At 38.4% G+C, this 23,218-nt stretch overlaps 1 protein-coding gene across 1 annotated transcript; it reads right to left on the reverse strand.

Moving 5' to 3' along the window:
* Positions 1-1,175: 1,175 nt before the first annotated feature.
* On the reverse strand, positions 1,176-14,149 carry LOC104534185 (eukaryotic peptide chain release factor GTP-binding subunit ERF3A). Its single transcript, XM_010182058.1, has 14 exons — positions 14,110-14,149; positions 13,655-13,696; positions 12,681-12,899; positions 11,641-11,674; positions 10,400-10,477; positions 9,518-9,698; positions 8,994-9,148; positions 7,467-7,607; positions 6,641-6,734; positions 6,224-6,304; positions 4,551-4,724; positions 4,012-4,101; positions 3,506-3,674; positions 1,176-2,881 (listed from the first exon to the last, which is right to left on the reverse strand). The coding sequence occupies exons 2-14, from the start codon at positions 13,674-13,676 to the stop codon at positions 2,829-2,831; spliced, it is 1,491 nt and encodes a 496-aa protein (XP_010180360.1). The 5' UTR covers positions 13,677-13,696; positions 14,110-14,149; the 3' UTR covers positions 1,176-2,828.
* Between the last annotated feature and the right edge of the window lie 9,069 nt (positions 14,150-23,218).

The raw sequence follows: 23,218 nt of genomic DNA on the forward strand, positions 1-23,218 counted from the left end.
CCACACTGCACACACGCTGCTGGAAATGCCGTGTACTGGGGGAACCCCAAACTCCCTCTGCAGGAACCACTCTGCTGGTGTGAGTCACAGCCCCCAGGCCCAGGTGTGCTCTGCCAGGGTCACACGCTGGCACAGTCACCCTGGCAGGAACTCCTGAGGCTCCTCTAACTTCAGTTCAACTTCTCCTTCCCCTCCCCACCCTTCAACTGTTGTGGTTGCACAGCTCCTTGATTTTTTTTCATCTTCAAAGCAGCACACCACGTGTTCTCACACAAAGAAGTATTCAAAATGGTCATTTAAAAAAGTTTATTACATCAGTGAATCACAGCAAATAGTATTTATTTCAAATAAAGCCACATTATCTTTCTTCTTCTTTCATCTAGATTTAGCTGTACTCAATAGTATTAAAAATGGGACTATAAAATGTAGAATGGAAATGAAATGAAAAGGTTGAGATGTGATTTGGGGACTATTCAAGTATCAGATACTTTCAGCTCTCCTACTCAAAATGCAGCCAATCCGTGCAGATTTCCACCTTACATTTTCATATCAGTGTTTTTATAGAACACAAATATTTTATACCCAAACAAAAACCTCCTGCAGGTTAGCAGTATCTTTAATTGGATAATGTATATTCTGTTAATGAACTGGAAATAACGTAGCCTCCCCCTGCAGAGGAGGCGACGTTAACTCGACTTACGGAATGGTGAGCAAGCGGCCTAGGTGGGATGAGTAATGGAAGTGCCGACTTTCCGGCTACTGGTATCTCAACACTCAGTCCAGCCTCTAGATAATGAAAAATAACAGTTTTAGAAGCCCTCATCAAGTTTGCTCAAAGTTTTACTGGAGCATCATGTAAGTCTTGAGATGCACGTCAATGACTTTTTATTAAAAAAAAGTTGTAAAAGTTCTAATAATTTCAGAATCGAACTCCAATTATCTCCAATAAAGGTCTTCGCAAATTCCCAATCCATGAGTTTACTTCAAGCGAGCAGTCAGAGATGTGAAAATCTTAAGTCTATCCAGATGACAAACAGGACAGGAAGTTTCTTTGGCTTTTAATTTGTTAATTAGTTTAAGATCCAAGGAACTGCGGGTTTTGTTCACTTGGTAGGGGATAATAAAAAAAAGTTACTTTTCAACTCTGATTTACCAAAAAAATAAAAGCCCAGAGATTTGCAGACATAATAAAATTTATTTCAATTCCATGCATTATGGTAGCTACAAGTGTAGTCATATGAAACTGAAGGACAATAACTTCTTCTGTCCATACAACGGAGCTGTCAGTGAAATGAACGGGAGTTCCACAGTTACAAAGAAACCAACAAAACAAAAAACCCCAAAGGGTGAATCTGTTTGTTTTGAGCCATCTGTGAATTCAGACAGAGTCACGAGACTGTAAACTTCTGGGGGAGGAGATGGGCTCACCACTATTGTACAACTTAAAAGTTTAAGACATTCTGAAGCAGCTCTGAACATACCTGTTCATACTTACTACTGATACTCTGGGAAATGGAAAAAATCCATCAGCCTTCATCCTAATTATCAGAGTCAGGACAGCAATTGTAGACAGTCTACTTTCAAAGTGCAGCTAAATAGGGTTTTATTATGCAGCTCCTTCAAGTTGTACTGAATAAGCTTCATTTTGAACCAGTTTTGCTTTAAAATTTATCAAGGAAAAAAATCACTGGTCCTCAAAAGCTTACATTGCTTTTTGATATGCAAAAATTTACAGCCTGTGCTTGATTCTGACCCTCCCATATCTCAGCATGTGCAAACTCTCAGGGATTTAAACAGTCTTTCTCCCTCTCAGTTCAGAGTGATCTTTAAACCAGCAAGGATGATCCAGCTCTCTGAATTAAAGACGAGGTGAACTGAGTCACTACTGTAACTGGCACTTCTTTCAATTGGCCCAGTTCTCCCACAAAATGCAGCTCTTATAAATACTAATAGGCACTATTGCCACAGATTCTCTTATTTTTGCAAGTTCCACTGATTTACTGCTCGTTAGCGCAATTTAAGAATGCTGGATTTTTATAGAGACACAATAGGTAGTTCTAGCCTTCAAAACTGACTGTGTCTAGTAATGACATTGAGTCAACCTAAATCTGCTGAAGATATTAACAAATGTAAAGCTAATGAAGGTGCCATGAATGTTTTTAATTTTAAGAATGCATCCAACAAAGGGAAGAGGCAAATCTAATTATTTTAATACAAACTTGGTTGAGTGCCCAATTGCATCATTTAAAACTGTGTGTGTGGGGAGGCTGAGGAGTTTAGAAAAGTCCAAATAACCGAGTATCTGGTTACTGGAAAGTTAAAAAGCTAATGCAACTGTGTTACATCCAGATAAAAAACATTATTCAAAAGCAATTCAAATACCGAAAAAGATTTCAAATTGAATAGTTTATTAACATGGTAGTCATCTTTGTAACATGTGCACACACACTCGCACACTCTGAATGATCTGCCTGGAAAAAAGAGGTCTTAATATATATGCTGGGGGAAACAAAACATTAAAAATCCTTTAGATTTTCATAATTATAGGCAATTATGTCCACATCACTTACAAAGCTATTGCCGAATCTTTCCAAGGAAGCAGAATTTGGGAGAAAAAAAAAATTCTTTTTGGGAAAATTCAACAGTGGCATAGCAGAGCTCTCAATATGAGAAAGCTGACATAATGTGGACCTTTGCTGTGAAATTTGTCTTTGCAAAACATGGGGAGAAGTTTATCAATGGGCAGAAAAGAAGAAGGCGGTGTGAAGTAGGCTTCTGCAGAGTTGATTTTCCTCACAGTATTGTGCAGGTGTCGTTGAGAAAAACGCTTAGTCCTTCTCTGGAACCAGTTTCAGAACTTTTCCAATTGCAATGGTCTTACCTAAACCAAGGGGACAAACAGTGGTGTCACACACACTGAACAAAACGTAGAGGTTTCTAAGAACATGACAACTTTCCCCAAAAACACAGGCTCTCCAGAGTATCAGAAACAATACAAAGAATAAATTGTTCTGTAGAACAAAAGCATCAGCGTATTTCAAAGGCACTGCAGAAAGGCTGCTCTATATTGATCTGAGGAGAAGGCAGGGCAGAATCGTTCTACCAGATCTGTTTCCTGCTTCTAAAGATAATGCATTTCAAATCCATCAAACAAACCTGCAGGTTTTACCAGGGTGAGCGTGAGTTAAAGCCCAGCACACAGCCCCAGTTATCTTTTCTAACTTGTAAATAGAGAGACCGTGGCATTCATATTCTAGAGGGACATTCCAGGATGTGTCAAGACAACGTTCAACCCTTCACTTCCCAGTGCACATTTTGTTCCTCTAAATAAACCACACTTTTTGTTACTAGTGAGAACTCTGCACAAAGACAACAATTTGCTTAGATTGACTTTTCCACTGTTACCCAGACAGTGATTTTCACTGGGTACCAGCATTTTAATACCTCATTGCCAGGATCTCCTCTTTCAATTAACTGTCTTTTTGCAGCTGTTTGTCAGTCTTACCCTCATCTCTTAAGGTAAAGCGACCCATCTGAGGGAAATCTTTGAATGTCTCAAGGCAGATAGTTCCTGCTGTCCTTAAACGGGCAATGCATACTTGATCTTGTTTCACAAAGCGTGGCCGTGTCTTACTTTTATCTCCTGTTTTTTTGTCTACCAAGCAGATTAAGGCCTGTACAAGAAACACATTAATAGCTATCAGTGCTAAAGAGAGGGTTATAGCTTCTTTACAAACAAAACTGAAGCGGTCTAAGAAAATACTTAAGAAATAAATTTAAAGAAACCCCAAAGCTTCTAAGAGTTACTGTGTAAGAGAATCAATGGCGACACCACACACTTTTCAGAAGGCTTCTGCAAAGAGTTACAGCCATTCCTGGTTGTGTTACAGCACTGCCCAAAGTTTCCATTCAAGGCTGGAGCTTTGCTGCACTACTTGCTCTACAGATGAACATCGTGACAGAACTCCTCACCTCAAGTGCATTCACATCACAGCTTGTAAGGACACTTACTGTTATCTCAACTTCTTCAATACAGGTGTGGATGTGCAGCACAGCATTGTAACCTGGGCAGATAATGGATTTGTGCTCAATTATCACTATCTGTAAAACAATTAAAATAAGTGCATTTTTCCTCCATTTCAATTATAAAAAAGCAGAGCATAATCAAATACAGAACAACATTACAATGTGCAGTTGAACAATACACACACACACAACATTTTTCTGTGAAACAAACAAAATTTATAAGCCACTAAGTTGTTTATAATATGGAAGTGTAAAATTGAAGAACTGACCTGACAAGATCTCGCTCTCACAATTACAGTTATCCAAAACTTCATTAAGAAGTTACACTCAGAACAAAGGATATTTTAAGAAACTCAAATGGACAACGTCAGTGTTAGGTACATACGTTATCGCCAATTTAGATATGATTGTAAGAAACCTGGACTGACACTTCAAACTACTCAAGTTTGGATTTGATGAAGCACAATCAAAATATTCTAATGCTCTGCACCCATCTGTACAGCAATTAAATGCTTGTTATTTACCTGGGCATCAAACGTGCGTCCAGAATGACACAGGTTGTTGGGATCACAGAGAATAAATCCGGGAAGGATCTCCTCCTCCTCAATTCCCTTCAGTCTGATCTTTAGATTTTCACCTGGGGCTACTGAATCGGTTTCTACATCATCAGAAAGGATTCCAAGGACTTCCACATTGTGCTTAAAGAAAGCAAAGGGCACATGGGAATGTTTTAGTCTGGTACAAAATAATTTTAATACAAAGGATTTCAAGAAATTACTCCATTACAATTTAAATTCATTGTATTTGGTTCTGCAAGCCTCAGAACACTTAAAATATTTGAATGATGAGTTACTAATCTTTAGAATAGCATATTTAATCAAATATATTTTAATATAATTGTATAGCATATATTCAACGGAAAGCACGTCAAAAACATCCACTACTTCTCAAAGTGAAATGAGTTTAAAACTTATAAGAGGTACAATGGATATGCATATCACCTAAGAAGAATGCAAAAGCCACCTTGCTGTATAGACTCATTACATTAAGAATATAACAGTCTGAGTAGTAACACAATCCAGAAAATCCTAGAACCCCCAAATTCTACAAGATTTCCCAGAGGAGACAAAGATACCTCATGTTTGTAAATAAACGCTCTCCAGGCAAACACCAAAATGTGTTTCCTAATGTTCCCATATATTATAACCTCTCTTGTGATTTCTGTATTTATGCAGTACTAGATACCAGCAGAAAACGAATACTGGAAAGGCAGAAATTAAAAACGGAGTAGCTCCAGACGGAAGAAAATTGTTCTGACTTCCTGAAGGTTTAGTTCAATCCTCATTAACTGCCAAAGTAATTAAAAAAAAGTGTAATCAAAAGCACCAGCTAATTACCGAATACAAGTTCTGTAAGAGTTTCATTAAGGCCATTTACAGTTTATTAATTTCTGCTAAACAACCCCAAAATAACGTGGGTGTCTAAACAGTTCTATAAAAGTCACTGTTAAAACTCGAAAAGCATAATCTCAAACTGTCTAAGTTTAGTTTCAGCTTTCAGCAGCTCTTGAGAAAGGTGACATGGAAGTCAATCCAGTTAACATAGTTGATTAGGAAATACCAACTTTCAGTAAGCTGTAGATTATACATTTCAGTACTGAGACATTTCCTGGCACATGAAACTACCTCAGCCTATAGAACTGGGAAAAGCGTCATCTGAAATCCAGCTGACACGAAGATCTTACATCTGCAATAGCCACTTATTTGCACAAGAAACCCATTCCTAACTACAGCAAGCTGCGAGTGTTTCACTGGAACACACTGTGTGCTGCGTTGGGGAATGAAAAGGGAGAAAAAAGGGAAAAGAGAAGGAAAGTTTTGAGCAATATTAACCCACAGCAGGAAAAAGGGTTTGTGGGCCAACTGTACAAATGCAAAGTAAAACACAGTTCAAATTAACGAGGATGATTTGTAGCCCAGCAATTGTGTTTACTGAAGAGAGATAACCTGAGCTCTGAACACTGAGGAAGTAAATGATAAAAACCCTACACATCTGGAAATATCATCCAAAACCTGAGAGCTTAGTTGTCTTCAACTGAGCGACAGGAAATTTTCAGATTTAAACTAATGAGTATCTTCAGGATTCAAGCTCTTTTTTTAGGGCAGTAGGACTTTTTAATACGTAAACCGCACCATACCTTGTTTGGCATCATCACAAGCTGTTGTCCTTTGCAAATAGAGCCCGACTCCAGCTTCCCAAGGACCACAGTGCCCATATCCTTCAAAAAGAAATTATTACATAAAAATTCAAAGTATTTTTTTTCTCAAGAGTCTGCTCTATTTATGGTTTAACTCTACGTATGGTTACTTAACCCTATGAAGTTATTTAGCACTGCTGTACTTTGTTTTGGAAGCTGTCCTCATGAAAGATCACAGATTTTAAGAGTCTCGTATAATGCCATAATTATTTACTGTCCCTCCCCACCTCTATTCTACAGCTGGACATACAGACATATCAAAGAAAAAGATACCCTCTAAAATACAGCAAATAGACCATTTACTGCTTTCTGAAAACAGTCTACTTATACTTTCAATCCTATTATTCTAATTAGTACCTTATATTTATCCACAATTGGCAGCCTGATTGGTCCATCAACTGAACGGTTGAAGTTTGGCAAATTATCCAAGTATGGAATAAATGGTAATCCACTACAAAAGCAGAAGGCATTTGTATTAATTTTGTGTGCACCCTTCAATTTAAGAATTACTCAGAATGGACAAATGCAGTCCAACAAGAGGAATGATTTTCATTCTGTGACCTCTAAGACAGTCAAATCCATCATAACACCCCATCATTCGTGTCCACTTTACCCCAGCTAACAAGTTAATACCCAGCAAGTGCATGCATGTTGTTTTAAAGTTACATTATAGGCATTTTTTACAGAAATTAATTATTGAGAATCTTGCTGGATGTGTAATATGTTTTGGGAATACAACGCCATAAGCTAGGTCTAAACACAATTTTCATTAATATGTTTTAACTGCGATGAACATTACTGGACCCAGGGAGAGCCCTGGCTTGTCACTACTTACAACCCAGCTTCAGGCAAACTGTTCACATCAAACAGTCAGTCATCCTAGCAGGATGTCAACTACAGCATTATTGGAAAATTCAAGGGCTAGCATGGCACTCAAACTCACAAAGCCAAAGAACACAGCTGCTTCTGTTACAGAGCCTGCTAACTTAAATCCTCTGCAGTTCACAGATGCTCTTGTTCGGCTCACTGCATGGCTGTGTTCCTGCTGCCCTGACTGCATTTCCTCAAGCGCTTTAGAACATAGCTCCAACATGCCATGTGTTACTTCTTCCTAGCTGCTTTGTGGCATTTACTTTTATTGATACATAGCAAATACCCAAGTTGTTAAATTTAAGATACATACATATACCAGGGACAGAATTCTGACTGTTCTTTAAGGTTTGCTCCAGTCAGTCCTGAGCAGGGCATGAAATGAATATCCTTTTTGGGATTGAAGCCAACCTTCTTCAAAAATGGCACCAGTTTCTCTTTACATTCCTCATATCTATTAAAATGACAAGCAGATCAAGATACATTTCAATTATTGCAGCATGCCACTACACCGTGCTTTAAACAACCAACAAAACCCACAGGCGTTCAATTTCCATCAGTTAAGTTATTCTGTGAGCAGCAAGCAAACCTAATAAAGCTTTGTGGCCTATTTGCATCCTCTCTCCAGTCTTCCAGCACAACCTAGTATTGTCTATTCCTCCTCATTCCTGTGCTCCATAAAGCACCTTCAGTTGTCTCCATGTACCTCAATGAGCGGGCTGGGTAAGCAGCAGCAAGCGCTGTACCTGCTTTTAAGCAAGGGATCCAGGCCAAGGTGGCCAACCAAGCAGACAGCTACCGAGGACACAATGCAGGCTTCCACTGAAGTGGTGGATTGGTCTCCTCCAATCTCCTACATGATCATTTAAGACTTAATGCTATTTATTTATATTACACTTCTTTCCCTCGGTCAGCTCCAGCTGAATTCAGTAATGTCAGGAAGCTGGAGCAGGACCAAGACAGCACAGTTTGGCATGCCTTTTTCTCTTGGTAAACCAGGCTCATGCACAGTCCCTCATAGCTTTCCACAAAAATTTTCATGATTCCTGACAGTACGGCAAGTTCTCTGACAACTCTTCTCAACTGTGTCCTGTCATTACACAAATATCTCTAGGGAAGGACTAAGTTACACTTTTTAGCATCCATCCTAAAGGAGTGAGAAAAAGAATGTGACAGAAGCCATAAAAAGACCCAAGTTTTGACACTTAAGAAAATGAAAGCCCTTTAGTAACATTTCAGCATTAAGGCTGAAAATAATAAATGAATCCTTTGAATTAGTTATTTAAATATTACATATTGACTTTCAAATTATTTTCACCTGGCCTGTATCATTGCAAGATTTCCTCTCCCCTCCCTTCTCAGACTGTAATAACGAACCACTTAAATATATTATTTGCTTATCCAATTCAGCTTATCACAAAAGAACAACTTCAAATAGCACAGGGTGGACACACAAGGTGAAGAGAATAATCCTACTCTCACCAAATCTAAGCTAGTAGTTTAGTAGAAACACGGCCAACCTAAACCACTGAAAACAAAGTCGCTTCCTTTTAGGTTGAGTACAAAATTTCCAAGTCAACAATTAAACTACATTAGGATTTGTCAGATACGGCTGCACAACAAACAGCTGTGTACGAATGTTTTAAAGCAGTGCAGAGCTTCAAGCTTAGTGCCCAGGATGCCTCAGTGCCTTTTAACTACGCTGCTGTTTCTCCTGCAATTTTGGTAGCCTGTCTTTAGTCCACCGGTCCACCACTCTTTCAGCAAAAATGAGATTCACAAAATTACTTTACTTCAGAATCACTTGTAATTAAAATGATTCTTTAAATATTAAACCTACCTTTCGTTACTCCAGTTTACAGTTGGATCATCCATTTTATTAATAAGAACTATTAAATGTTTTACACCCGCTGTTTTTGCTAACATGGCGTGTTCTCTTGTTTGTCCACCTTTCTCAAATCCAGTTTCAAACTCTCCTTTTCTTGCAGAAATAACCTAATTAAAAGTACACATTTTAATAAAAGTTCAACAATTGTCCCAACAGAGCAATTGACAACAGGTAATACTGACTTATTAAAAAATAAGTTTGGGTAGTAAAAACTGGTAGAAACTTTCAAAATCCACTGGTATTCCCTCAATATTCTCCATCAGTTTCCGCACCTGCACATATAAAAACAATCCTATGGCACCTCTGGAGAGTTTTGCGAAGCTGTTAAGTTACTCCAGAAACACTAAACTTGGTAGGCTTTGGATTTGAAAATTCTGCCCACTGTAACTGTAACTAAGTAAACAAAAACAAAAAACAGAATTCAAAAGCTTAATTCCATATTATATCCAAAATAAAAGAATCTCACTTGTCCTTACCAGCACAGCAAGATCAGCTTGAGAAGCTCCACCAATCATATTTGGAACAAAGCTCTTATGGCCAGGAGCATCTAGAATAGTGAAGTGTTTCTTCTCAGTTTCAAAATAGGCACGACCCACTTCTACTGTTTTACCTTTGTCTCGTTCTTCTTGGTTTGTGTCTAAGGCCCATGAAAGGTACCTAAAAAATAAAAACCAACCCTAATATTTTATTTTTCTATGAATTTGTACTAAATTTATGTGTGACAATAACCACCTCGGTATTACTGAACTTAAGCATTTCCAAGATGAACAGTGACATTTCACTGAATGTTTTGTGTATCTAGAGCGAGCTGTAATGCCCAGTGCCAGCTCTCCCTCACACACCTAGAAGGATGCAATTCTAAAAAACCATCTTCAGTTACTAAGTTCTCCAGATACGATCTAACCTCAAATGCTTCAAGCTTTGCCTCAGTTTGAAAAATACCTCTGGATCAAATACAGAACAATTCCTCTTTTTCAGCATATTTAACTGAAAAATTAGTTCTGATTTGCACATATTCATATCATGAGAACTATAATTAGTTCTTTTATTTGCACATATTAAACAGAAGTTGGCTATGAAATAGACACCACCTTTATTCACCCTACCTCTGACACCCTGATCAACTGTTGTCCCCTCCTCATTACATTTTGTCCTGTTGACCACTGACAAACAAGTTAAACAGATGAACTGAAATTCCAAAAAAAGGCTATTTAGCTCCTTCAGGTGTTGTGAAAATTGGGTGAAAAGAAAGGAGAAAAAAAATTAATACTCTCACTAAGGAGAAGAAAAGTAGTAATAACTACATTGAACTGGCTTAACATACCAATATTTTCAGATAGTTTTTAGTAAGTTCATACCATGTTTCTCTGTTTTTTTCTTTAGCTTCTCTTTCATATTTTTCAAGTGTTCTTTTGTCAACCATTCCTGTCAAATACCTATGAAGAGGGAGGAAAAAAGTGCAATTTTACACAAGCAGAAACACAGTTGCAAATAGTTAAATACTCACACAATGCCTGCAGCTTATTTTGAAAAACAGCAGCCTGATGTGAGCAGCAGTGGGATTTTTTTCTCCATAAAAAGCTACACCATTATCTGACAGGTAAAAGCACACCAGTACCACTTCAGCAGAAGTATGAGGAATGTCCTTTTTGAAGCCTAAATATTCTGCAGAAGCAAGTTTTGAAAAGGAACTACATCCGCGAAGTCCATTTCTGAGACCTATCCGATGTTTCAGATTAGGTACCAGTTGTGACAGGATACTTTTGCACCTCTCCTCCCCTGTTTTTGAAATATAAAGAAAATATTTTGTTTCCTTCTTTTTAGATAGAACGAGGAAACTGATATTTTAAGAGAGATCTTTCAGTTATGAAAAGAGGCGAGTAGCATACAGTTTTATTGTATTAAAACTTTCCTATTTTTCCCTATTATAGTTCTACCTGATCTTCTAATAACCGTAATGCAGGTAGTTTATAAGGATAAATTAATGAAAATAGTGTGCGAGCAAATACAGGGCAAATGACAAAGTTGGTTCAAGCATCCAATTTATTTTTCCTTATAACAAAGGGTAATTCTGCAAAAATGACAGATCACAAAAAGCTTTAGGAACATAAACACATTGGCAGGAGTTTTAAGAAGAGGCATCTCCCTGTACAAGGGGAATACTCCGACACGTCACATAACAACGTGCTAATCTGCTCCAGTCTGAACTGGAGGTTCAGCGTTGCAGGACAATTCCAACATTCCAGTTTGGCCAAAACAAAACCAAGATGAAAACGTCAAGACAAAGACCTCCCACTTCTGCTGAAAACCAAGGTCGTGTTCTAAGAAAGGGATTCAGGTTTTTTAATTTAATAACGTATGCTTTTGCATAGTTGTTTCCATTAAGCAAGTGAAACCCTATAGTGATAAGATTAGTTCTGCTGGAATTAAGACATTCCAAAGACAGTAAGTAACTTAATTGACAGGGAGAGCATCATTTCATTATAAAAATATTAATTTATGTTGATTAAAGCCATAAAGAAAATAGTATGCATTTTACTTAATGTATTTTGAATTCGCAAGAACAGCAAATCTTAACATTTTATTTGAGTCTCCTTACATTATTTGTCCTCCAATAGTTGACTTGCCAGCATCTAAAAAAAATTTAAAAAAACAGTAAGTCATTCACAACTTCAAAGAAAATCCTAGAAAAAGAAGAAAACAATTACGAACAAGGGAATCCGTTTCCAAAGATGCATTTTTTAATTGCAATGCAAGTTTTTGAAGCATCTCTCAGCTTCCCTTGTTTCCACTGTTGTCAATTCAATTATATTGAATTTTGAAAGTTCTGTTTTCATACATACAGACTTGGCATAATCCACAACAAAACACACCCCAACAAGCAGTGATCCAGCAGAAGTATGGTTTGAGAGTGGTGGGAGCTCTTGCAATACCCCTTGTCCTGCTTCCTTTCTGCCTGGTCCCTAACTTCCCTAGGCTGCTCTTCAACACTGGGATGTGCCTCTGCCCACTGCCTCTTTACTTCGACTCCTGAACTCATTTGAGAAAAGTTACAGTAGTTTTAAGGTGATAGAAGACTACACAAATGAAAATACAGAATTTACTGTAAAATTAATGGTTCAAGAATTCTTCAGTACTTTTGACAGCACTTAAGATTCTTATGAAGCTTGTTGAAATGATTCAATTGGGATATTTTGCTATGAATACTTCTTTTAACCTTGAATTATGTTAATCTATTGTTTATAGCTCCACAAATTTTAATATTTTTAATAATAATTTTTGAATTTGATAACAATTAAGAAGAACCCTCAAAAAACAAGCAGAAAAGGAGCACTGCTTTCCAATTTTGTTCTTTGGATCATAAACGGAGATATGTCACTTAAGCCTTCAGTAGAGCAGGTACTTGAGAAATCAGTAATATAGGCACTGCTGTGTGCAAGAGAACACAGGCACTGTCCCCGAAACACCCTCTTGTTGAATTTTTCCAGAGTAGCTTCATTAGTATGAACGTTATGATTAACCTCAAGCCATGGTGAGTACATCTATCCCTTCAAAGAGCAGGTTTACTTTCTAATTCTCCGAGTTCTAGGTAACACACAACACAAGGATCCAACCACTTCACAGTCACTCACAACTTACCTACGTGCCCAATGAATACTACATTTACATGCTCTTTTTTAGGAGCACCTGGTGGTGCTACAACAGATTTCGGTTTTGGTATTTCTTCTTCCTCTTCCATCATTTCCTGAGCACTTTCTTCAGAAGGCCCTGCAGGACCACATCCTAGGTCTGCTTCACTCGTTTCTTCTTTGTGGTCCCATGACTCTTCTAGGGACATTTCTGTCTCTCCATTTTCCACTAAAAAATTAACTAGTTAGATACATTCAAATCATTAAATTAAAAGCAATGGCTACAGAGACAACTTCCTGCCCCTAATATGCATTCAAAAGACTTCAACTATCCAGTCTGTTAATAACTTCCTATATAAAAATAGGCAACTGCTGCTGGTTTCTGAAATTATTATTACCAGGAGCTTTCAAACTAGCTTGTGTGCTAACATCAGAAAACTGTGATTCACAGGATTAAGTGACTTCCCTTTTAATGTGGCAACAATTTTACAAGGAAAAAAACAAGCCTGAAGATCCACTCGGACCATCGTGCTCAGAATCCACACACACATACGTGCTACTGCACATTTAACAAAGAAAAGTGGAGGGATAACGGTTTAAATTCACTAAGAAGCCACACAAACACAAGGAGAAAGATACAATTTTTATGTTCTGATTGCTCACATTACTGATCACTTCAGCTTTTCTTGTTAATTACCATTTCACACATATTAATGGGACTATTTTGTAATATGAAATTATTTTTTAATAAAGTACTGATGCTATTTCAGTGTCCAAGTAATCCAACGGCACCTGTCACTGCATCCTAGTGTTGAATTACCTCTCTCCTAATCTAAGTATAAAGATACAACAAAAATCAGTAAGGACCAAAAATGCAAAGGCTCAATGAAGTATTCTTCCATTCTGTTTGCAATGATTCAGCAAAAGCACTATGGTGGTATCTTACAGTGCCATCGTAGCAAAGTGAAACAATTCTCATCTTACCAACAGATTCTGAAATTTCCATGTTAACAGCAGCATTTGAACCTAGGGAAAATAACAAACAGCAAAACCCAGGAATCACTAAGGACATATTTACCATGACAGTATCAAGAACAAAGAAGAACAGAATGACTGAATTGATAAAAGTATAGTTTGGATGTTTGGGCACTTGTGAATACTGTTTAATATACAGATTCAATTTTAAAAGTCCTGCTTCATGCAAGCTTTATGGCCTTCAATGAACCACTGGTTCTTCATGTGCCTTGCTCGACAGGCTATAAAATTGTAAATAACCACAGGTAATCAGACTGCCTTACAATACTAGTATAAGGATAAAAAGAATGAAGGTTGGAAAAGGTTCATAAAGATTTTTTAAAAGGAGACTCTCTGCAATGATTTTGTTAAAATCGTGTTTTAACGGAGCTGCATCGTGTACTGTCAGAATACAAAACACCTACCTTCACAAGGGGCTGGCTGCTCCTCTGGAGAAGTCTCTACAGGTACGGCTGCAGGGAAAACAAGTGTCACTTTTAAAATACACTGATGTGACCCATGGGCACACTTTGGCATAAAAGACACCTCCCAACTCTAGTGCAAAAAGTGTATTTAAAAAACCCCATACACCCCTTCCCCCCGGCACTAAACACAGTGCTCCGAGCACAAGGACTTCTAAAGAACACTGCCTAAAAGTTGTGAAAATAATACACCAGTTCTAAAAACAGTTCATTTTCCCCCCACATGCAAAGATACACTTAAAGCGAGTTCTAAAGGAAGTAATTTTTCTATACACAGTATTTTACCTGCCTAACCTTTTGGGGCATGCTGGATATTTTACGAGTTAGTATCTAACTAGTATTTAAAAATGTCAAACCAGTTTCATTGTATCCAAAGAAACAATGCGTGTGTGGTGTCACAGCTGTACGGAAAGATTCTGCCACCTTCAGCTTACAGGCACACCTACAGTGCTACTGTGCCTCAATTCACATAAGCATTGAGTAGAAAATTGAAACAAGAACAAATTCTCAAGATCTTCTGTAGTTATGAGGGTCAAGAGACGATAAACCCCCTCATGTGCCTGGTGAGTTAAACACCACAATGTAGTCACATTACTCCGAGAGCAATCTCACCAGCCCTGTGCATGTCAAAGCCACAAGCACGGTTATTGGATAGATCACCCAACCTCCTCACGCACTAAACCATGCCACTAAACTATGTGCCGAGGCACATTAATTATTCAACTTACTATGACTGATAAGTTCCAATTAACAGTTACACCACTTGACATTTTGGGACATTATTCCACATGATCAAGAGGCATTCTGTAATTATCCCTAAAACCTTAACCTATTTAGTTTTCTCTCAATACAAACTCAAAATTCATAGTTCTTTGAAACAAGCTCATAACCTTATTTTTTTCAACCACACACCAAATTCATACCCCTTATACAGCTGTACTCCAGCTCTCCTTCGATCCCATTATAAAAACACAGACCCTGCAGCATTACTTGCTCTATACGCATGATGAGACCTAACGATGAGACAAATCCCCTCAAAAGAACAAAAACATACAGAGAAAAACCTGATTTTAAGCCTCTTTGCTTTTGCACTGTTTGTGTATTTGCTGCAGACTCCCATAAACTGGAGCAGCCCTGCAAAAGCTGGAAGAAGGCCAGAGGACAAAGCTGCAGGCAGGGTGAATGTGGGTCACAGCACAACACCCAGTAACCAGCAGCAAACCGTGCAGGGGACACAGCAACACAGCAGAGGAAACTCTTCCCTGCACTCCTGTGTTAGATCATATGTGATGTGCACTCCAGAGTCCCAAAACCACAGGAACAAAACTTTAAGAGAATGATTTAATACAGTAAATAAAAGCACAGAATAGAATACCTTGACACTCCTTGTAAGAAATTATCTTTTACTCCCATTTGAGAGCTGAAAAAGACTCAAGCCAGCCCATCTGAGTGTGGTAAGCAGGTGGCACAGAATCTAGGTGTGAAACTAAAGCCTGTTTCATAGCCAGTCTTGCAATGCGTTATTTCAGACGTACTGTGTTGGGATGCATAGGTATGTTCATTACAAGATCACTTCAACAAGCTTTTGATTTCACTCCTGAAGTTTGTCCATAACGATGAATGTATTAAATGACAGTATTTATGCACTTGTCTAGAAACAGAAGCTCTACAACTGGTTTAAGAGTTACTTAACCCCTCAGAAATACACTGTCCATCAACAGCATGCATTAGAAGCCCAGTTTTTACTTTCTGGTCTGTCATCCGGTAGGCATACAGACAGGAAAAAAGTTTCCTTCACAAATAACAGAGAGGAGGTAAGAAACTGTTAACCTAAAGAGATCCATCTGTTAAATTCTGTGTGTGTCCAGCACACAAGAGACTCAGTGAGACAGTTTGTGTATGCATCCTAAACGGTATTAACGCTGCACAATCAAGAGGCAATAGATACTCAGTTAGGACCTCAGCCACCTGTTAAATTCTGGTCACTTTACAACACAAGTGACACACATGGTTCAAACGAGGACACAATTACACGGAAGATGCACTGCTCCTCCAAAGCACAAGAAGAATACAAACCGCTTTGTAAAAAAATAAAACCAAGTAGAAAAAATAAAGCCTGTTCTTTTTGAAATTAAGATTAAGTGATAAAAATAAACATCCCTTAATTGTTTACTTCTGATAAGCAATTTCAGGTTATGTCCAGTTATTTCAGGCACTGGTATGTTGCATACAAAGAGACAAGAGAAAAATCTGACTTTAAGGGCCAAGTTTAACATTTGCCCGGTGCAGAAGCGTACAGATTGCCTGCAGTATGCCTTCAAGACAACAACCTGAAAAGGAGGATGCAGTCCCACCACTTTTTAGACCATTGGACTGCTGCATTTTGCTCTTTGTCATCTCTTCTCTCATGTCAACCCTAGTGCACATATAACTATTGAAGCTCCACAAAGGGAACTGGTCTGACCAAAAGCGGAACTAGCAAAGAACCTACCAGTTTTCGGGTGGATCTGCACTCTGCAGTGATGATGTATCAGCTGAGTAACGAGCACTACTGGTGCCATGGCAGAGAGGACAGACAGGCACTCAAAAATTCAAGGAAAAATACTTGACAACACTAAGCTCCAGTTCTGAAACACCCAGGGAATCTTTGGATCCCGTAAAAAGGAGATGGCAATTCTGAGGCTAGCTGGGATAGCCTTACTACCTAGGACTCAATACTGGATTAAGATGTGAGAAGTCATCCAAACTCCATGCTGTCCTGTGGCAAAGTGTTTGCACAGATCCAGTGAACTGAAGTAACCTTGCTAGTTTTGTCAATTAGATAAAGACAGCTATTGTGACAAAATACCTTTAAACATAAGAGAAACTGAAAAAGGTTCTAGGTAACTTGTAACTTACCCCGAGCTCTCCAAAATACTGAAGTACATATGTAAAGTTTTTCACTTTGTGCGTTCTGGAAGTCAGGAAAGTAACTAACAAGTTTATTACTATTGTAAAAACATCACAAAGAAAATTAAACACAAATTAGAAAAACCTGTAACATTTTGAGTTCAGCTTGAAAATTGTAGATTCTCCTCTTTGAAAATCATTCACATAGGAATCTTGTCATATGAGAGGGATTCAAAAAGCAGTTTACATTAAATCCTTTTTTAAAGTCAGAACACATCTCAAGCTATGCCAAATCTGTAAAGTAACGCTTCACGCTCCTGGATGTACATGCGATAAACAACAACTGGATTTTGCACAGCATCCTGCATACTCTGTCTCTCTCCTCAAACCGTAAGTCAAGAACTGTCGTGGCACAATCTCACTCACTGTACTGCACAAGGTGAGGGGTTATCTTTAGTCCTCTTGAACATCAGACTCCAAGGACATGTTTTGGGAGTATCTTTGTTGTCAATCTCAAAGGCAAAAGTTGACACAGATCCTGCATTCATCTACTGGTAGACCCCCAAACAAGGAGGAGAGGGGGGAAACGGGAAGGGAAAGGGGAGGGGGAAAAGGCTGAAGTGAAGAAATGCACGACACCCACCTCAGGATTCCCGTCACCTTTTTGCCATGTGATTTGAATGTATTTGTATGTATTTACACAGTACTCGGATGCTCTCAACAGCTTAACCTTTTCATGAATTAAACAGATGGTTTGGGGTTTTTTTTGTAAACAAAAGCATAAAGGGAACTACACTAGAGTAAAAAACAAAACAAACCAAAAAAGTCTAAGTCAAACACACAGAGCATGAGAATCAGAATAAAAACACCTCATGAGATTTTTAGTTAACAAAAAAAAACTACAAAAAATTACTTTAAGCACAAGTAAGTTCTAGAGCTAAACCAAGTATTTCATATTCAATGTTTCAAAATGTACACAAAGAACAGATTTTCAGGAGAGGAGTTCACTGTAATTAAGGTAACTGTTTTGAAAGTTAACTTAATTCTAAAACTATTTTCTTCTGGTCTCTGCCCTGCTTCACAGCCTGTGTCCCAGCTTCACCAGTGGACACAGAGATATACTCCCAGTTCCTAAAATGCTCCAGTGTAAGAGCAGCTTTAATAATTTTAGCACAACTTTGTAACATTCACAAACAAAACAGCACTTGCTTTGTGTTCACAGGATTGTACTATGTCAGCTTAGCAAAAGACCCACGTGTTCCTTCCCCAGGGAGGACACACCTTTAGTCTGAAACCAACATGCTTCTGCACAGCCAAGTCTAAGAAGGCTTATGGGGATTTTCAGGGAATACAATGAAAAACGCCTTTCACTTAAAGCCAAGAATCTGTCCTCAGCTGATAACTTGCTTTTTGAGACAGACAGTCAAGAAATCAAGCTCTGTATTAGAACGATTAAGGATTCCATTCACTAGCAAAGATCTCTCATAACCCAGGAGGAAAAGAAATTTTAAAAAACCAACCAAAACCAAGCCCCTAAGCATCCCATGGATTCTTTAGCAGGTTAAGCTCAAGATCTTAACATTTACACATGAATTTTCACTGTTCCAAAGAACACATTTTTAATATTGCATCACCCATCCTGGACTAACTTTGATACTGAGGTTCAATCACTGTGATCTTCACACAGACATCTTGAAAACAGTCCTAAATTTCACCGATTAAAATTTCGACTGCTTTATTCCTTCATAACAATTATAATAATTAAAAACCCAAACAAACCCCATATTTTTATCTTCGCTTCATACAATCATTTGCTTCTCTTGCTCTTGCATCTCTCATCACAAAATAGGAGAGAAATCCCAAAATTCTGAAAGTGGAAATGTGAAACCAGATTCCTAATAGAATCCAAAATTATTTTTGTGTTCATTTTGATAAAGCAATCAAGTTTTAAAATAACATGCTTTCAAACACATTGAATCACTAGTCCAAACAAGGGCGCTAAACACACGGGGAGCAGACTGCATGTGGACTCCAGGACAGCTCACCTAGTCCAAAGCTGGCTCCCAGTGCTCCGTCTTCTACTGGAGTCATGCAAAGGCTACAGGCACGATGAATTATTCTAACAGGAGCAACACAACCCTGGCTGCCTTCCTGGTGACAGTTCAGATGTAGACAAAGGCCATCTGTGTGATACATTGGCACCCTTACTGCATCTCACAGGCATATTGTATCTGATCATCCCGCAAGTCAGTGCCAAGACATACAGCCTTTCTCCGCACTGACCGCTGTAAAAGAGATCGAGCGGCTCATCTGTCTAGAGAAGCTGATACAGAAGCACGCTGCTCTAGATAGTCAAATGATGATTTGAGACTTTTTATAGTAAGAATTTATACCATGTACTGGCATTCACAATATGGCACTGATTTGCTGTCATGTAAGCAGTTCAAGTTTACAGTTATGGAGTATTAACAGTAGCATTACCAACACCCTGCTCATGAATAAGTAATATGGCTATTCAAACACTGATACAAGTAAACCACATAATTGATACGATACCTTCTTGAAGGGTGGACTACCAGTTTTAGACAAACAAGACTTTCTTAGCAAATTCATATGCAAAGTGAAGTCTCTTGAGGACTGAACTGCTGCAGAGTTTTAAAATTCAGCCTACAAATAATGGTGTAAAATGAGATGACCAATTTTGGGGAACACGATGATACAGGTAACTCATAATCCTACTCTGGAAATGATAGGCTTCAAAACTCCTCCTTTTGTTTCCGGTTGGCAGGGGTGGGAGGGCACACTATGGATATCCTAGCTAGCCACAGGGTCTAGAAAAATGAGGACAGGGAAAACCGGAGAGACAGATGTTATATACCTGTATTTATAGCATTTGAAGGCTGAGGATGTCCAGCTTCTTGAACATAATTATTTCAAAAGTGACTACAGCAAGCTAGTGAGTATATTTAGGGAGTGAAGCAATCTAAAGGGCACTGAATCTTAAGTCAGATGTTTGCTTAGCTGAAGACTGTAGGTGCAAGTTGTCTAAACTGTAGATATTAACAAATGTTGAGAAATTGGCTTGAAGTGGTTAAGAGAGCTACTAAATGAAGCAGTAGCACTAATACCACCCAAAGGATAAACACAATCTTTCCTTAAGCTAGCTGCTATGTGTCACTTTATTCATGTTACTTGTGTACTAATGACACTTTTACCACAGCCACCACATACTTCAAATCACTGAGCAATTCAGGTTGGAAGGGATCCCTGAAAGTTCCCTAGTTCAGTTTCCTGCTCCAAGCAAAGTCAAAAGTGAATACTTAAAAATTACTTCTAAAAAGAAGAAAAACTAACAATATAGTAAAGCTCACACAAGGAAGCTGTGATCAATGTTACCAGGAATCCTGTGAATATTCAAGGATGACGACAGAAACGGAATGACAGCCACAAGAATGCAGGTTGATGCTGCATTTTCAAAATTTTTTCACTTCTCTCATACCTAAGGTCAGAACAAAACTGAGATAATATAAGGACTTCTTAATCCCAGGGTGCGTGTGTGTTAACCACTGTCTTACTCCTCTGAACCATACCTTCCTACAGAAACAAACAACAAGCCACCCAAATGCAATTACATCATATATAGATGTACAAAATTAGTAAACCATAGTACAAAAAAAAGTCATAGAAGCTACAGAACAGCGAAGCTGCAAAGCGCAGTTGTGATTAAGAACGTTTAGAGGCCCTCACACCATGCACTGTCATTTTATTAACTAAACTAAGGCAAGGTGTGGTAGCTGAGTTTGCCAGTCCAGCTGCTATCCACAGCAAGTTTCCCTAGAAGCACAACTCGTTCATTACATGCCCGATGTGCTCACTGGGAGGAACTGTGGTACAGTGAAGTCTCTACTTCATATTTCCAATACAACCCAACAGAGGTTTTATGCAAACTAGTTTGACTCGGACACCATTTGATCAAAACAAGTCCTTGCAGCTACAATGCTTGGAACACATTGGTTTTAATCTGTTCCTTAGGCTCAAAAATTTTAACAACATATGCTTTTTGCATATAATAAAATGATAATTTAATTCCAAAATAATTCTGTAACTATCTGCAAGCAAAAAATTGTACTAGTAGTAAGCATTGGTCAGATATTCTCCCTGAGATACAATTTGCAGTCAAAAGAAAGGATGCATAAAACAGAAGTTTTGAACTAAACTACTTGGAATGCAACTTCGGGAGTTTCCCAACTTTAGAAAGTTAACATCTTGTTCCCTAAATGGCTTCTGTGAGCATTATTTCAGTGCTCCAAACATAAGGGACAGGAATTTTATACAAATTACTAAAACCATGAAGCTAGTGTGCATAAAAGGGAACACTGTTACACCTCCAGCCACAGAACAGAGATCACTTCTGTGGGATTTTCTATATGCCACGCTGCTACTACACATTGATCTTGACGTACAACATCCTTTGAACTACTAGGGAATTATGACTAGAACAAAACCTCACCAAGAGAAAGCTCCAAGAAGAGGAGTCATACTAGAACTTCAGACCACTTAAGTCCCCAAACTGACACCTGGCTTTTTAGACTCTTCCTACGGATCACGACTTTGTTTCTTCCCAGTACAAATCAATATGTGACCTTAATACAGATGATAAATCTAAGTATTTTTTTCTCACAATGTAATGAAGAATGAATGCCATGGAATACCTAATTCCCCATGGGAGCAAAAGCAAACTGGGCCGCTGCAAAGTAACCTATTCAGCACCATTGTCTAATCACGTGTTGTTCCCACTTATTTCCAGAGCAAGCTCCACCTAGTTCTTCTAGTCAGAAAAGTAGTTGTCACCTTATACAAACATCTGCAAGGACAAAGCTGTCAGTTACCTTCTGACACCCAGCACATCAGACCTGAAAAAATATGTAACAAGAATAATATTCCAGCTAAGTAAGCCGAGTGCTTTTGGGTTGGTTTGTTTGTGCGGTTTGGTTTGTTTTAAACTGAAGATTTTTGCCTGTGACATCCAAGTTAATTATAAAAACTCAAAATTCTAAAGCCTTAAAGATACAGAAACAAAGTGAATTCAAACCAGGTAGATTATAGCACTATGCAGAAAATGTACTCAGCAACTAAGATGGAAAGAAAAGCTATCCTGATCACTCTGAATTACCAGGAAGCTTTCAGTAAAATAATCTCTAGTCTCTGGAAAAACAAAGCTCATCATAGGCCTCAGAAACAGCAAAGGAGCCAAGAAAAGGAGAGCATGAAGAACAAATATAATAGGCAAGTGGAAAAATGTAGTTTAAATCCTGAAAGTTACAGATTTTAGCTGTTAACATGGGATAACTTTAGATACTACGGAGAAGACTAATTAATGTACTAAATCAGAACACAATAAATAATAAGCCACAATAAACAGGAAATCGTGACAAAGCTAATGGAACAAGTAGTCATTTTAGTGAAATTAAATTACTACAATCAATAACTGAAATACCAGTTTGTTTCATATCGTACAGATGGGGATACAGAGAGTTATAGAAAATACAGGAAAGGTGTTAATATCCATACTACCATACTCCGTCAGGTCTCCAACTCCTCAGTTGCAGGAATGACATTAAAATACTATCACAAAGTTAACCAGCACCTCTGATGTTTGGCAGGACCTTCAGTTTGGAGCTGGAAATTAAAACGCAGCTCTCCTTTAATTTCCTATATGCAAAGTAAATCTAGTATAAACATTGGCTGTGTACACAGAGATCTTCTAAAATTAAAAGCAGGGTAAGTTTCAAGTTATTCCATGGACTGAGGCCAGCTGGACAAACCTACCTTCTCTACTAATCATTTATCAGCATTATATTAGGAAAAAATAACTATTCGATATAATCTTCAAAAAGACATTTCAGACACAACTGAGTCGCTGACAGTTGAAGCAGTGCTGCTCTTCCCAGCAACACCAAATTTATTACCAACAAAATCTTCGGCAACTTCTCTAATGCTTTAGAAAGCAGAGGGCTACACGGGTTCCCCTCGTCACGGGCGACCCTTTGCGAGTGAAGGTACCAGGGAAACGCACACGGGATCCACACGCAGCAAGGCCACACGGCCACTGCTGCTCCCTGCGCACACCCCCTGGCGTCCCGCAGCACTCCCCGCAGTTCCC

The sequence above is a fragment of the Mesitornis unicolor genome, unplaced genomic scaffold (assembly GCF_000695765.1).
Source record: "Mesitornis unicolor isolate BGI_N332 unplaced genomic scaffold, ASM69576v1 Scaffold39083, whole genome shotgun sequence".
Lineage (NCBI taxonomy): Eukaryota > Metazoa > Chordata > Aves > Mesitornithiformes > Mesitornithidae > Mesitornis > Mesitornis unicolor.

Excerpts from the sequence above, each read along its gene's own strand:
- LOC104534185 (XM_010182058.1), bottom strand. The coding sequence starts at position 13,676 with ATGGAAATTTCAGAATCTGTTG. Across the intron at positions 7,608-8,993 it reads GTAAACTGGAGTAACGAAAG|ATATGAGGAATGTAAAGAGA; the intron begins GTAGGTTTAATA and ends TCATTTTAATAG. Across the intron at positions 4,102-4,550 it reads GACGCACGTTTGATGCCCAG|ATAGTGATAATTGAGCACAA; the intron begins GTAAATAACAAG and ends ATTGTTTTACAG.